Source organism: Rhipicephalus sanguineus, chromosome 1, assembly GCF_013339695.2.
Source record: "Rhipicephalus sanguineus isolate Rsan-2018 chromosome 1, BIME_Rsan_1.4, whole genome shotgun sequence".
NCBI classification, from domain to species: Eukaryota; Metazoa; Arthropoda; class Arachnida; order Ixodida; family Ixodidae; genus Rhipicephalus; species Rhipicephalus sanguineus.
In genome coordinates this window covers 56,144,998-56,159,846 of record NC_051176.1, presented here as the reverse complement: position 1 = coordinate 56,159,846, position 14,849 = coordinate 56,144,998, and the positions used below count along the sequence as shown (strand labels likewise).

General features: G+C 45.3%; 1 protein-coding gene across 1 annotated transcript in view; it reads right to left on the bottom strand.

Annotated features, from left to right (window-relative positions):
- The window catches only part of LOC119390118 (astacin-like metalloprotease toxin 5), a 30,693-nt gene extending 22,265 nt beyond the window's left edge, over positions 1 to 8,428 (bottom strand). The window contains exon 1 of the mRNA XM_037657703.1: positions 8,320 to 8,428. Coding sequence (XP_037513631.1) covers positions 8,320 to 8,428 — 109 coding nt within the window. The remainder of the gene's footprint in view (positions 1 to 8,319) is intronic.
- Positions 8,429 to 14,849: the final 6,421 nt, after the last annotated feature.

The window sequence follows — 14,849 nt, the reverse complement described above, 5'->3', positions numbered from 1 at the left end:
AAGAAAAAATAAATCGCACAGCCGTTCGCAGGATTTTTTATAAACATAGAGTATTGATATATATATATATATATATATATATATATATATATATATATATATATATATATATATATATATATATATATATATATATATATATATTATATTTATATATATATATTTATTTATTTATTTACAGATACTGTCAGCCCTTACAAAGGGCTATAACAGGAGTGGAAAACAATACATAATAACATAACAATCATTGTAGAATCAGAACATAATTAACATGTACAATCAAAACTTACAGATAAAAGGACAAAATGAAGTACACCAAGAAACGCAACCAGATAATAAGATTAAATGCACTAGATCAAGTACAGACAAATAAAGCTTTGTTAACTACAAATGAGAATGTGATGTATGTGTTTTAAGAATAAATCTACAGATGAGCATGAAACGGCTTCTTCGCTCAAAGAATTCCAATCCTTAATGGCTCGTGGGAAGAAGCTATACTTAAAAGAATCAGTGTAAACCGCAGGAGCACGAATGAACATTGAATGGCGATGTCTAGAAGTTTCACGATGAAGAATATCAAAATAGTCGGCATACCTTATATGAACATGATGATTAATAATGAGGTAAAGATATTTAAGTCTTTCGTATTTAGTTCGAGCCTGAATCGTGGGTAGCTCGGCTAGTGCACACAGTTGAGATGGTGAATCCGTCCAACGATATTTATTGAATGTAAACCGGACTGCTAGACGCTGAATTTTTTCAATTTTCGATATGTTGGTAACAGAGAAAGGATCCCAGACAATTTTAGCATATTCTATGATGGGTCTAATAAGCGTCTTGTAGGCTAAACATTTTGTTTCTTGCGTTGCAAATGGCAAATGGCGCCTAAGACACCAGAGAGACTTGTTGGCCCTTGCACATACATAATCTATGTGATGATTCCAGCGAAGATCACTCGTAAAAATCAAACCAAGGTACTTATGTTGTTCAACTCTTTTAAGTTCATGATTATTAATATAATACGTATAGTTAAAGTAATTTTTCTTTCGAGAGACTGTCATGACTACAGTTTTTAGAGGGTTTAGCACCATTTGCCATTCTTCACACCATTTCCTTATTTTTCTGTAAGTTTTCTTGCAATTTTACCTGATCATTCACTGTGTCTATTTTTTTGTATATGATGCAATCATCTGCGAAGAGCCTGATAGAAACGTCTATTTTATTCGGGAGATCATTTATAAATAAAAGGAAAAGAAGTGGTCCCAGAACACTACCTTGGGGTACTCCCGACTCTACAGCTGAAACTGGAGACTTAGTGCCACCAGTTTCAACATTTGTTCACGAGAACAAAAATAACATGAAAACCAGTTTGTAATAGTAGGGTTTTGGAATGTAACATCAATTTTTCTTAGTAATTTACCGTGAGATACTTTCTTTTATTTGCGACATAGACTTGCCCTTAAGGCATAATATTTGTTTTGTATATTTGTGTTAAATGTGCGCCGTTAGGCCGGTGTTGTGTATGAAGTGAAGAAGTGTCTTGTGGAATGTGTTGTCATGTATCCATCGGTCATAACTGTTTGTGTCACTGTAGCGAAGACCAGCTTGCGCGAGATGACGGGAGCGTTCCGACTGTAATCCTTGGCATGTCCATATAAGGTGGTATGCATCTGCTTGTATCACCGGAACAGAACAGTACGGGCATGTAGAACCAACTGGTAAATGCGACCAGTTCCATGTTGAAATAACAGCCGGTGTAAGGGCCACCCCTGCCCGAAGCCTCCTAAGCACAACTTCCTCCGCCCTAGTAAGGTGAAGGGGGAGAGAGCAGACACACTGCCCTCCTAATACAGACCTCCCATCTATTCCCCTTCCACCTCAACCCCTAAATACACTCCGTGCCCGTAAAAATGTTCTCCGGCAGGATACACGCGCTCTTATCCCACCGTGAGATACTTTATCAAAAGCTTTCGCGAAGTCCATGAAAATCATATCCGTCTGTGCACAAGAGTTAATTGTTTTCGAAAGATCATGGACTAATTCGACGAGCTGGGATGTTGTAGATAAACCTTGTCGAAAACCATGTTGGCAGTTAGATAATAAACTGTGTTCATTTATATAGCTTAATAGATGTTTCAAGACTATATGTTCAAGCAGCTTTGAACAAGTGCTAGTAATTGAAACCGGCCGATAGTTTGCTACATTGTCAGTACTGCCGCTTTTAGGAATGGGAATAACTTTAGCTTTCTTCCACTCTTTGGGTAAGGAACCACAGAGAAGTGAAGACCTAAAAATTAATGCGAGGTATTTCGAATTCCATTCAGCGTATCGATATAGAAACTCATTAGGGATGCCGTCGGGCCCAGGGCTTTTCTTTATGTTCAAATTGAGCAAGAGGTTTAGGACGCCCTGTTCATAAATTTCGACGTCAGTCATAGGTGGCCTGTGTAATGGTGATTCAATGATTGGCAAAATTCCGTTATCTTCTGTAAACACTGATGCAAAGTATTCATTAAAACTCTCAGCGGTAGGACCCCCCGTAGACTGAGTCAATGAGCGAGCTTTCATTGATGGATTAACATATCTCCAAAACTTATCCGGGGCCTCCCTTAAAAATTTCGAAACTGTGACGCCAAAGAACCTTTGTTTGGATTCCTTCACAAGTACCTTTATATCCTTACCAAGACGTCGAATGGTTGATTGATTCTGAGCACTAGGATTACTTTTATAATTCTTACGTTTTCGTTTTAATTGTCTTTTTAAGTGTATTACTTCTCTTGTTATCCAAGGGCTTCTATTACTTGTTTTCTTAAGACGTTTTGGTATAAAGAGTTTTATAGGAGACATGACCAAGTTAGAATAGTATCCACAGAGATAATCTGGGTTCTGGTTGTGCTTGCAATACTCACAGAAACGCTCAAAGGAGCCCTCTAACAAATCCAGAACTCCAACATCATCAGCTCTAGCAAAGTTTAAAACATATTTTGGTGAATGATTGACAACAGTGGGCAAAAGACTTAAAGAGAGTACAACAAGCTTATGATCCGAGATACCATCGCTGGTCTCACAGGCCAGTAGAAAAGGCAACAATTGATTAGACACAAAAACAAGGTCGAGGATAGATGAAGTACGCGTACAGACCCTTGTATAGTCGCTCACCACCTGGCCCTAACCAAAACAAAAAACAAGTTCAAGGAGCTGTTCACAATTCGAAATTTCTGATACTCCAGGAGAGTAGTCGTTCCAGTTTATTCCAGGTAGGTTGAAGTCACCCAAAAGTATAATATTATCGCCATATTGCACATTGCGATCCATGAAGCACCGGAGACTAGAAAGAACTTGGACTGGAGAACTTGGTGGCCTATATATACCACATATATGCACGACGCGATTCTTAAAAACTGCCCTAATGCATACTGCCTCAATGTCATAAGGAACAGAAAGTACAGTAAACTCAATATTGTCACGAATTAGCAATGCAACCCCCCACCTCTACCATTCCGGTCTTTCCTGACTATATGACATAAGATTTGGGAGTTATCTCGCTATCTAATATATCTTTATGAAGCCATGTCTCCGTAATCAACATAATATCCGGTTCATGTTCTATTGTCAGCGCTTCGATGTCCTCGACCTTATTTAACATGCTTCTAGCATTCACATTCAATATCTTGAAGCAATCCCTTTCCAAAATTCAAGCAGAATTATTCTGTTGACGAGCTTGGCACTCGTAGCGCTCTTTCGTGTTTTCGTTCCACGCGTAAAGGACATTATTAATTTTGATTTTGTCGTGAAGAAGCTTAACTTTTGCTCCTTTTGACCGTTCCTCCTCCGAGGACGTCCAAAGGCATTTCCTTATTTCAACAAGCCTCTTCGAATAATCCTCACTGACGCTTATGTTCGTTCCCTTAAGCAATGAACAGTGACTCAAAATTTTAGTTTTATCTCGGAAGTCAGCTAACCTGATGATTATGGGACGGTCTCAACCTGCAGTCTTTTGACCTAGGCGATGTATTCTTTCAATTGAATTTATTTTAAGTTTCAGGACGCCGCTAAATACATCGTCATTCACCTTTTTCATCAAAATGTCATCAGTTTCACGTCCCTCTTCTCTAATACCTCTTATTATTACGTTATTTCGCCTGGATCTGTTTTCTAATTCATCAAACTTCCGGTTGAGTGAATCTATATTCCTGTCTCTTTCATTCAGAGTACCCTCAACGTTGGTTAGTCTGTTTTTCACAGCTTCAAATTCCTTCAAACTTCCTTCAATGGTTGATAGTCTGGTATTCATTTGAACCAAGCTTGCTTCAGAAGACGCCTGTTTTTCCTGAATCTCTGAATTTCCGGTTCATGTTCCTGAATCCTGAATGTCATTCCATATCAAGTGTACCTGGTAAATTATCGACCATCTCCGATCATGCTGAAAAAAATCGTGCTAGTATATGTGAATGTGAGAAGTAGTTATTGAGGCGCTATATCTCGGGAAAAAATTTTTGTTGCCTACAGGGTGCTTCGAACTTTGGGCACGGAAGTGAAACTGTGTCGCGCTAAATAATTGATATAAAATTACTGGTTTGAGCAATTACTCCGGAATGATCTTTTCCTACATCTCAAGGCGCTGATCTTTCATGGCAATGATAGTTTATTCATTTGTGTTTTAATTTTCAGTATTTTTGGCCTAGTCGAAAAATTGCAAAATCCGGCATGTTTAGCACTTTTTAGAATAAGCACATATTTTTTCGGGAGTAATATATTTCCATCGGGGGGTTATTTCGCCTGGATCTGTTTTCTAATTCATCAACCTTCCGGTTGAGTGAATCTATATTCCTGTCTCTTTCATTTTTTTGGCCTAGTCGAAAAATTGCAAAATGCGGCATGCTTAGCACTTTTTAGAATAAGCACATATTTTTTCGGGAGTAATATATTTCCATCGGGGGCTTTATAGGTTTTTATAATAAATGATAAAAATAATGCGGGACCGAATGAAGCAGAAACATTGTCACAATATTGTGTCAACGTTGGAAAAAATGGCATTTTGACTCATATTGCGGCTTCATTTTCGCAATGTAGCGTTACAAGTAAAAATATGACTTATACATCGTTCTGTAGTATGCTTTGTTGGCATTGCATACAGAAAATTTGAAAGGAGTAGTTTTTGTTTTAAACGAGAAAACAATTTTCTAACCTAACAGACACAAATGTTGCAGGAAATTTGCCTTTGCCTCGCCTTCACTGCATTGTAGGTCAGCGCAATATTCCAGCGGGGGCTTTTTGGCAGTGAATACAGTAAAACCTCGGTGATACGATCACGGCTCGTACGAATTTCGGGGTGATACGAATTTTTCTGTGGTCCCGGCCAAGGCCCATTAGCCTGCAATGTATTGGAGTACGGTTGTTGCGAACCGATTTGCACCCCCCGACGTTTGATACGAACGTACGCTAGCGCACAGGTACGAACAGGTGCTGCCCGCGCTGTCGCGGAAGGCGCGGCAGTCACGCGCGGGCGCGGGCATGCGCGCTGCGTGACCATCAACGGTGCGTCGTTGCCTCCGAGATAGTGCGCGCAAATCTTGGATGCCTTTAGGCGCCTTCGTGTTTATATTACAGATGACGTTGACATCGCATTTCTTTCTTTTTTTTTTTTTTTTTTGCCGACGCGTTCACGCGTGCTCCTGTGCTCGAGGCAGCAGCGTCTTTGTACTGTGTTAACACGTGCCTGCTACGCGTCGATGCAAGCCATGTCCCCGCACTCAGACGTTCTATGAAACAAGACTGAAACTTAGGCTGCGGGTCCGTCATGAAGTCCCATTAAAGGTGGATGAAGACCCCAAGAGACGAAGCGGGCGGTCTTGGCGAATGAGCTTGGCCTCTATCGTGTGCAAAGCGATTCTTAAGTCACTTTCGCCGCAGTACTCTGGTGTTATGCAGAAAAGCGTAATAAGATTCGGAAGGGGCTACTAGCGGTCACGGGGCACAACACATCTGGCTCGTTAATTACACAAGCGCGCATGCACCGTATATTTACGAGTACAAGTATGATTGTTGACGTCTAAAAATTTTGCTGGCAATTATGCGGAGCTGTTCGTGACGTCGCTGCGGCCCTGAGAAACACTGAATCAAAACGTATGCCAACTTTCTTTTGTCGCATACTGATTTTCCATGTTTTCTCGTGATACGAATTTCGGATCATACGAATATTTTTGTAACCCCGTGAGATTCGTATCACCGAGGTTTTACTGTAATGCAAATCATACAACTGCTTGTCACTTGTTTTAGTAATACTGCTGTATAAAACGTCAAAAACAACAATAGGGCTAAATCATGGAATGGTATCTTCTCTCTTGGACCATCAAAGGGCAGGTAATATTCAACCGCTTCATAGTTCAAAGGGGCAGAATTATAATGTAGTCGATGGCCTGCAGAACAGTTCTGGGGCGTCGTCTTTGGCTTCTGATAATTAAGATACATGGTCTTACGTAATAATTAACGGCATAAATAAAGTATACTTTGCTTAAGTTGTTTTTATGATGTTTCAAGTGTAGGTCGATGCGTGATCGCTTACCACTGGTTTGCTTGACGAAATGACTTATCCTAGGTGTACATGTTCGAGATTATTCGATATCGTGCCCATAACTGACACCTCATTCGCCTTCCGGACGCGATTCAACATTTTCATCCCCCTCTTTCTTAATGGTCCGAAGGTGCTCAAAATGTCAAGAGCCCGTCCGGTAATGGTCACGGGCTTTTCCGAATATCATTCTTTATGGTTTTTTTTATGACACTCAGAAAGCGCGCTTCTGTCAAATCACCTCAATTATTTACAAAGGCAGACATACACGACGAACCCCGATGTAGCTAGTGAATTGAAAACGCCCTAAACATACTAATTTCATTTGCAATACTTCGGGACACATGTTTCAACCCGCGAGTCTACGCCAAGTTATAATGAAGTTAGAACCGGTTAAAATAAATATTTTTAGCACCGATTTCTTGGAGTACGCGGTTAAAACAATGAATGCCTTGCCGTGCTGAATCACCATTTTCACAGTGAATCTTCCGTTCGGACGAGATTTTCTCCATCCTAAGCTACATTGTCCAAACTTCCTACAGCTTATAGTTAAGTTTCGCTAGTAAAATAAACTTCCGCCTTCTACCTAGAAAGATTTGCATCGCAAAATGAAGGAGTAGTCACCACCGTATCGTGAAATACGGTGGTGACTACTCCTTCAAGCCACGCTAAATAAATTAGCGTGGCTTGCAGTGCAGGCGCAACGTGCTAAAGAGACAGCAGAGCTGATGGCTGAGCTGGTAGTCCTGGCTGTTGCTATTTTGCTAAGTTATGCAAAAAAATAATTCTTTCTTCCTCTATTCCTTTATTTTCCTCTCTTCGCTCTGTTTTATGCGTATATCTTTCTTTTCTCTGTTTATTTCTATTTCTATCTTTCTCTATCTCTCCCTATTCTTTCTTTTCTCGGTCCTTCTATCTCTCTTTCTATTTATTCCTTTTCTTCCTCTGTCTCTCTGTATTTCCCACTTCCTCTTTTTTTTCTATCTCTTTCTCTCGCTCTGTATTTCTTTTTCACTCTTTCTTTCTTTCTATGCTATGCTTTACTCTCTCCCCTCCTCATTTTCCTTTTCCTGACCCTCAAATCTATCCTCCTCACCCTCACTTCCCTTTCCCTCCCTCTTGTTATACTATACTATACAAGGCTATGCTATACTCTGCTGGCGTGCCTGGATAGCCGAGTGGTTAGGACGCTCGCCTTCGGATCGTGGGTACGCGGATTCGAATCTCGCGAAGAAATTTGATTTCCGTAGAATTCCTCTCTTTCTCTATCTTTAGTTCTCTTTCTCTCTCTATCTCTCTCTCTCTCTATACTCGTCGTCTACCCTTCAGCGTTATTGCATCCCGCACCGGAGAAATCGGTGCATGTGCTCTGAGAGCGAAGCAGAAGATGAAGGAGACGACAACAATGAAGAGGACTCAGAAAATGATGAAGACGACGATGGAGAGAAAAGGATGATCGTTTTCTGTTCGCGACTCGCGGACTAACGGCCGCTTTAAACATATCCGCTGTTAAAAGGCGATTCTCGACAGCGGAGCAGGCGAGTTCTTACCGTGACGTCACGTCGCCGCGCCTGCAGCGACGAGGCTAATAGTGTGTACACTGCGAGTGGGACAACTGCGAGTGCCTCGGCGTCTGTGCCTGTTTCATCTTTGTTTTAACATTGCAGCGCTGAATTTTAAAACAGACATGTCGTGTTCAACCGTTTTCACGTTAAATAAAGTAGACTGCGCAATCGGCCAGACTTTACCTGGGTGTATTTCGGAAAAGGACCCTTCAGGGATGGGAGCAGGCGTTGCCTTCCAAGCCCCCGTCGCCAGGAGAATCAGAGCAACGTTCTTCAGCGCTGCCACACTCATGGCGCTGATTGTGTTCCACGTAATGAATTCAACGAGAGTTGATAACAAGTCCACGAAACGCCGACTTGCTCGCAGAGATATATATATGCAAGAGTTACGAAATACATTCACCCGTAACAAGTGAACAGAGTTTCAACGGCGCAGTCATCTGGCCAACATTGTCCTTAACTGCATCTGTAGCCTCAAGGACAACTGCCAGCGAGAGAAAAAGGGCGCATCCTCCGCTGCAATATGCGCAGCTGGTGATAAAGCTTATGCAGTTTTACTGCGTTCTCCAGCCGATCCACGGGCTCCTCAACGGCTGCGAGCAGTGTTTACATGCAGCGCACATCCTGTGGAGCCGTGTAGGCTGTATAAACGCGCATAACAATCACCGTAGTTTCTGCAGACATAACCATATGGCGCGTCCTGAGCGTGCAGTGCCCCTGTATATAATGTATCCGCTGTGCGTGAGTAAAAACGACGTCATTTTACGCCGACCGACATAATTGGAAACGTACAAGTCAATAAGATGCAAAAACAAAGTACTGATGGCGAGTGCCAATTAGAAGTTTCCGCACCACCTTTTCAGAGCGTTACCTTATGAATTTTGACAGCTTCCTCAGCGGCGTAGCTTTTGAAAGAAATTTGCAATAAATTTCGAAGTTTTACGTGCCAGAACCTCAGCAAAACCAACGAAACCAACAGCCAATTAAGCCAAGGAAAGCTTAGGGGACAATATTTGTTTTTTTTAACTATAGTGTAATTGTGACCTAAATTCAAAGGAATTAAAGGGGACGAAAAAGCAATTTTTCCATGGGTGAGATCCGAACCCACAACGTTTGAAATACGCCTCCCATGCTAGCATCGGACGCATAATACTGGATAAGAACACGATCCGCATACTTTGGGTATCCATTAACAAAGTTGTCAACATATTTGTCATCAATACAACGCATGAAATGTGCGAGCAAATCACGCGATACCAACACGGATCCCTTACAAGAACCGGGGATTACTGGAGAAAGACGCACTGCGACAAGTACAGATCTTCTTCACCTGCAGAATTACACAGGTGATCATACTTCCGAATTCGGAGGATGGACGTCAACGAACTGGGCACTCGCGGCTAGTCGCCGCACGGAGACAGCGCTCTCCCACAACGAAGCCCCGACAACACATACGTACACGCGTAAAAGCGCGTATAAGGCTCCCCAAGCATCGCTTAGTGGCGCTGCTGCTCTTGACAGGCAGCGCCATCTCTGGCATAAAAATACAAACTGGGTGCAAGCAACGCGCGTTTTCCCTTTTCTCCAATGCACTGCCGCTCGCTTCCGTGCACGTGCAGAGCTCTCGCGGTGCACTTGCGGCGCCTCACAATGTACCGCTTGCAGTCCGGCTTCAAAGGGATCTTCAAGCTTGACTGGCACTTCCGAAAAGCGAACTTGATAAAAGGAGAAAGGCTCGTCAATCACGTTTGCGGTGAAGAGCAGACGATCGACGAGAACGACGCCCAACTCAAAGCGAAATGCATTTCTCAAGTCGCGACTACACCTAGGACGTATACCTCGAGGTAAGTCTCATTCTGTCATGTTAAAGATGCGTAATGGTCCACATGCACTCCGAAATGAAGCCGTGCACGCTATCGATGTTCTGCGGTGTGGACTACGAATCATATGATTGTTGTTTTGATATGGCATACTTGCAGTAGCAGCCGTGCACTTTCGTGAACAAACGATTGCGGCGTGCGAAAAAAAAAGAAATTATACGGCCATGGCATTGTTTCTTGAGAAGGCTAGAGTCAAGTTCTCCGTGCCGCTGGAGCATCACCCGCTGATTACGACGCGAGGCAGCTAGCTGAGCTTATACCACTTTGAAGTTTTTTCGGCTCTCGCGTCATGGCTTGCACTCTCTTTTTATGAAGATATCGACTTGACAGGCGTATAAAACCTGCTGCGCGAACGCGCCTAGAAAATCGCACAAAGTGAGAAGGTGGTTACTTCAAGGTTGCAATTGCAAAGCATGTATTAAGTGACAGTTATATTTAGCGGCTTACAAATATATCACCCTAATAAAGTGACAAAAACAAAGCAAACCTACAGAACGATGTCAAAGCTTGCTGAAAATGCACAGACGTCCGTTCCGGCGTGTTAAAGCAGCCTTCCCGACGCGTGAATTGCAGGCGCCGAACTTCTGACAATGTGCCGAGTTCAGTTGAATTCAACCAACTGCGCAACGCTTACGGTATAACGCGAGTGTGAACGTTCAACAACGACGGGTAGGTCTCACGAACACGGGGAATCAAAACACAAAGTTGTTTCACCTACAACCGTAACTGGACTTTCGCTTTACCCTTTCTTATCTATTATTCCTCCTTCCCCCACTCCAAGTGTAGGGTAGCCAACCGAGCCAAAACTTGGTTAACCTCCCTGCCTTTCCTCTTCGTATCTCTCTCTCTCACAATGCGAGAAGATAGCGAGTGATCATTACTGTAGTCGCTGCGTGCATGCGCCGAGTTACGTACTGATTCATGTAGTCGAAGCGAACGAAACGATGAACTCAGACAGCCAAAACAGAAGGTGAGACAGCGCTGTCAGCTATCCACGTTTGCCGCCTTTATTTCTGGTGCGATGCGACATGCCCGAGAACCGATACAGTTTCACATGTGAATCGCGTGCCTTGGTGTTGTGTGCACTGTTGTGGCAGGCCACGACACAGCAATACTTCGGACCTCGCTTGCGCTTCCACGGGGTCGCTGCTGTCAACGTGGAAATGCAGCTTCGCACAGCAAGCCTCTCGATTCAGCGTGCCAAGCTGTCGGCACGGCGCCCCAGTTCCCAGCACCGACTGAGAAATGCGCGCGTGCGCGTGTTCCCGCTGCCGACAAACAGGCTGAGTCGGCCGCGCTTGCACCCAGTTGCGCCAGAGCCGCAGCACGGCGCTGCCGTCGCGCCGTAAACTTGAGCTTGGGTTCCCTTATATGTCACGTCACGTTCCTATGGAGGGAGAGGGCGCGCAGCTACGTTTCGCGAGTTGCCGCTCGTCGCCGCGTGTCACCGTGGCAAAGGGAACCGAGACATTTTTGTGGATCACCGCTCGCGGCGGCATGAAAAAGATTGGTTACAGTTTGTTTTTGGCACAAAATAATTCCTAATTGAATAAAGTGATGTCTAAAGTGTGTATCTTCCGCAAAGCAGGTCACAGTAGCACAGCGGCTCGTGAGATCGGGAGCCCCAATGCGAGCACATTTCGCAGCTATAAACAGAGACACCGGCCGCCTCAGCGAAGCGGTGCGCTTTCAGGTTTGTTCTGACATCGAAGACATTGCGAAAACCAAGTGCATATATTAAAGCACAACATTATAACACAAGTGCTAATCGTGTTGCCAAAAAATAAGCGCTGTATAGGGAACCCAAGCTCAAGTTTGCGGCGCGACGACAGCGCCGCGCCAGCCGCGCTGCGGCTCTGTCGGAAAGCTCTGAACCTTAGCGCGGCCGACTCAGCCCCTTTCACGGTAGCGGTAGCGCACGTGCTCACGCGTCCTTCTGTCGGTGCAGGTAACTGGGGGTCCGTCAGCTGGGTACGTTGAACCGAGAGGCTTGCTGTGCGAAGCTGCGCATTTCCGCGATGGCAGAAGCGACCCCACGGAAGTGGATGTGAAGTCGGAAGTATTCTTGTGTCGTGGGCTGCAACAACAGTGCAGACAACACCAAGGCACGCGATTTACGTGTGAAACTGTATTGTTTCCCGGTCGTGTCGCACGAGAAATAAAGGCGGCAAGCGTGGATAGCTGACAGCGCGGTCTCGCCTTCTATTTTGGTTGTCTGAGTTCATCGCTTTCGTTCGTTTCGACTACCTGAATCGGTAAGTAACGCGGCACATGCACGCAGCGACTACAGTAATGATTACACGCTGTTTTCGCGCATTGTGAAAGTGCAGTTACGGTTGTACGTGAAACAACTTTGTGTTTTGATTCCCCGTGTTCGTGAGACCTACTCGTCGTTGTTGAACGTTCACACTCGCGCTATACCGTTAGCGTTGCGCGGTTGGTTGAATTCAACTGAACTCGGCACATTGTCAGAAGTTCGGCGCCTCCAATTCACGCGTCGAGAAGGCTGCTTTATCACGCCGGAACGCACGTCCGTGCATTTTCAGCATGCTTTGACATCGTTCTGCAGCTTTGCTTTGTTTGTGTCACTTTATTAGTGTGATATATATTTAAGCCGCTAAATACAACTGTCACTTAATACATGCTTTGCAATTGCAACCTTGAAGTAACCTTCTGTCACCTTCTGACTGTGCGATTTTGTAGCCGCGTTCACGCAGCAGGCTTTATACGCCTGTCAAGTCGATATCATAAAAAGAGACTGCAAGCATGACACGAGAGCCGAAAAAACGAGGCGAGCAGTTCATCTTGCTTCACAGTGGTTAAAGCTCAGCTAGCTGCCTCGCGTCTTAATCGGCGGGTGATTCTCCAGCGGCACGGAGGACTTGACTCTAACCTTCTCAGGAAACAGGGCCATGGCCGTGTAATTTCTTTTTTTCGCACGCCGCAAACGTTTGTTCACGAAAGTACACGGCTGCTACTGTTAAGCATGCCATATGAAAACAACAATCATATGATTCGTAGTCCACATCGCAGAACATCGATAGCGTGTACGGCTTCATTTCGGAGTGCATGTGGACCATTATTAGATGCGAAGTATCTTAAGGCGGAGCTCAATCCGGTGGTGGTGGTGGTGTGCGGCGTGACCACCCTTACTGCGCATGGGCATACCCTCACCACACACCTCCTCTCTACTCACCCTCTCCCCTTCCCCTCTCCACATTCCCTCTCCCCTTTCCCTCTCCACTTACCCTCTCCCCTCCCCCTTTCCACTCTTCCTCTGAAACGCGGGCTAGACATGCCGAAATTCTCTCCTGCGCAACGCCGCGATGAGCTCGAGCGCATGCGCGTCCCCTCCCCTTCTCTCTCCTCTTCTACGCTGCCCCCCTCTCGCCCGCCTGTCGACCGCGTTCCCCGCTCGCCCTGTGAGAATTAACGGCCAGGCTAGATAGAAGATACGACGCGCGTAGCGTCCCTCTTCGCGTTCCACGACGCGAGGTCGGTAGCATGCCCAACGAACGCCAACGAAACGCGATCGTGCAAGTGCTCCGGCTTCGCATCGCCTCATGGTCCCCTTTAGCGGGAGATGGTGTAATTTTTCTTCTTTAACATGACATAATGAGACTTACCTCGAGGTATACGTCCTACACGGTGTAATCGCGACTTGGGAAATGCATTTCGCTTTGAGTCGGGCGTCGTTGTCGTCGATCGTCTGCTCTTCACCGTTAAGGTGATTGACGAGCCTTTCTCCTTTTATCAAGTTCGCTTTTCGGAAGTGCCAGTAAAGCTTGAAGATCTTTTTGAAGCCGCACTGCACGGGGTACATTGTGAGACGCCGCAAGTGCACCGCGAGAGCTCTGCACGTGCACAGAAGCGAGCGGCAACGCGGTGGAGAGAATGGAAAACGCTCGCTGGCTTACACCGCAGTTTCTCTTTTATATAGAGATAGATAGAGATGGCGCTGCCTGTCAAGAGCATTAGCGCCGCTAAGCGTTGCTTGGGAAGCCTATGACGAGCTCGCAGTGGATCGGAAATGGCATCAGCTGAGACGTCCATAGCTAGGCCTACCGTGCCCACAAGCGGAGCTGTGAGTAACTGCGAGCTCTTGGGGCCTGCTTTTCGCTAACGAAGGCATGATTGATTGACCATAATTTGGAACAACGAGGCTGACTTGCCAAAATATGTTTCTGCTGCAGTTCTTGAGGAGAGCCCGAAGTCTTCCGAGAGTGCGTACCGATGCATTGGATGTGGGCGGAGTCAAGATCCAGCTCGCTATTGCTGCGTTCTCAGCCGTCGTATGCCGCATGCCGGGACATACTGCGCCTGCTGTGTCAGAATTTCCGATCTCACTGGAAGCCATCCACAGTGGTTGTGTACTGTGGGATGTCAGTGCCCGTTAAAGAACACAAAAGTCAAAATTCCGGAGCCTTCTACTACGGCGTGCCTCAGAATCATATCGTGGTTTTGGAAGGTAAAACCTCAATATTAGTATTATCCGAGGCCAAGGGTATTGGCCCGCTAAGATATTGAGCCAATGGAATTGATGTTGAAGTCACCGGTAATGATGAAAGGCCTGGTTCTCTCGGCAGATTTATTGCAGGAAGCATTGACCCCGGTTTTTGCGTAATCAACGTGGTCCACGTTGCGGACCACGTGAACGAGTGCATGTTAGTTGAGCGTCTTCCAGGGGTGTTATGTCTTCAGCTTCCTCACTTGCTTGCGTCCGCCGCGGTGGTGGAGCGGTTACGGTGCTCTGCTGCTGACCCGAAGGTCGTGGGTTCGATCCCGGCCGCGACGGTCGCATTTCGATGGAGGCAAAATGTTAGATTATCCGTG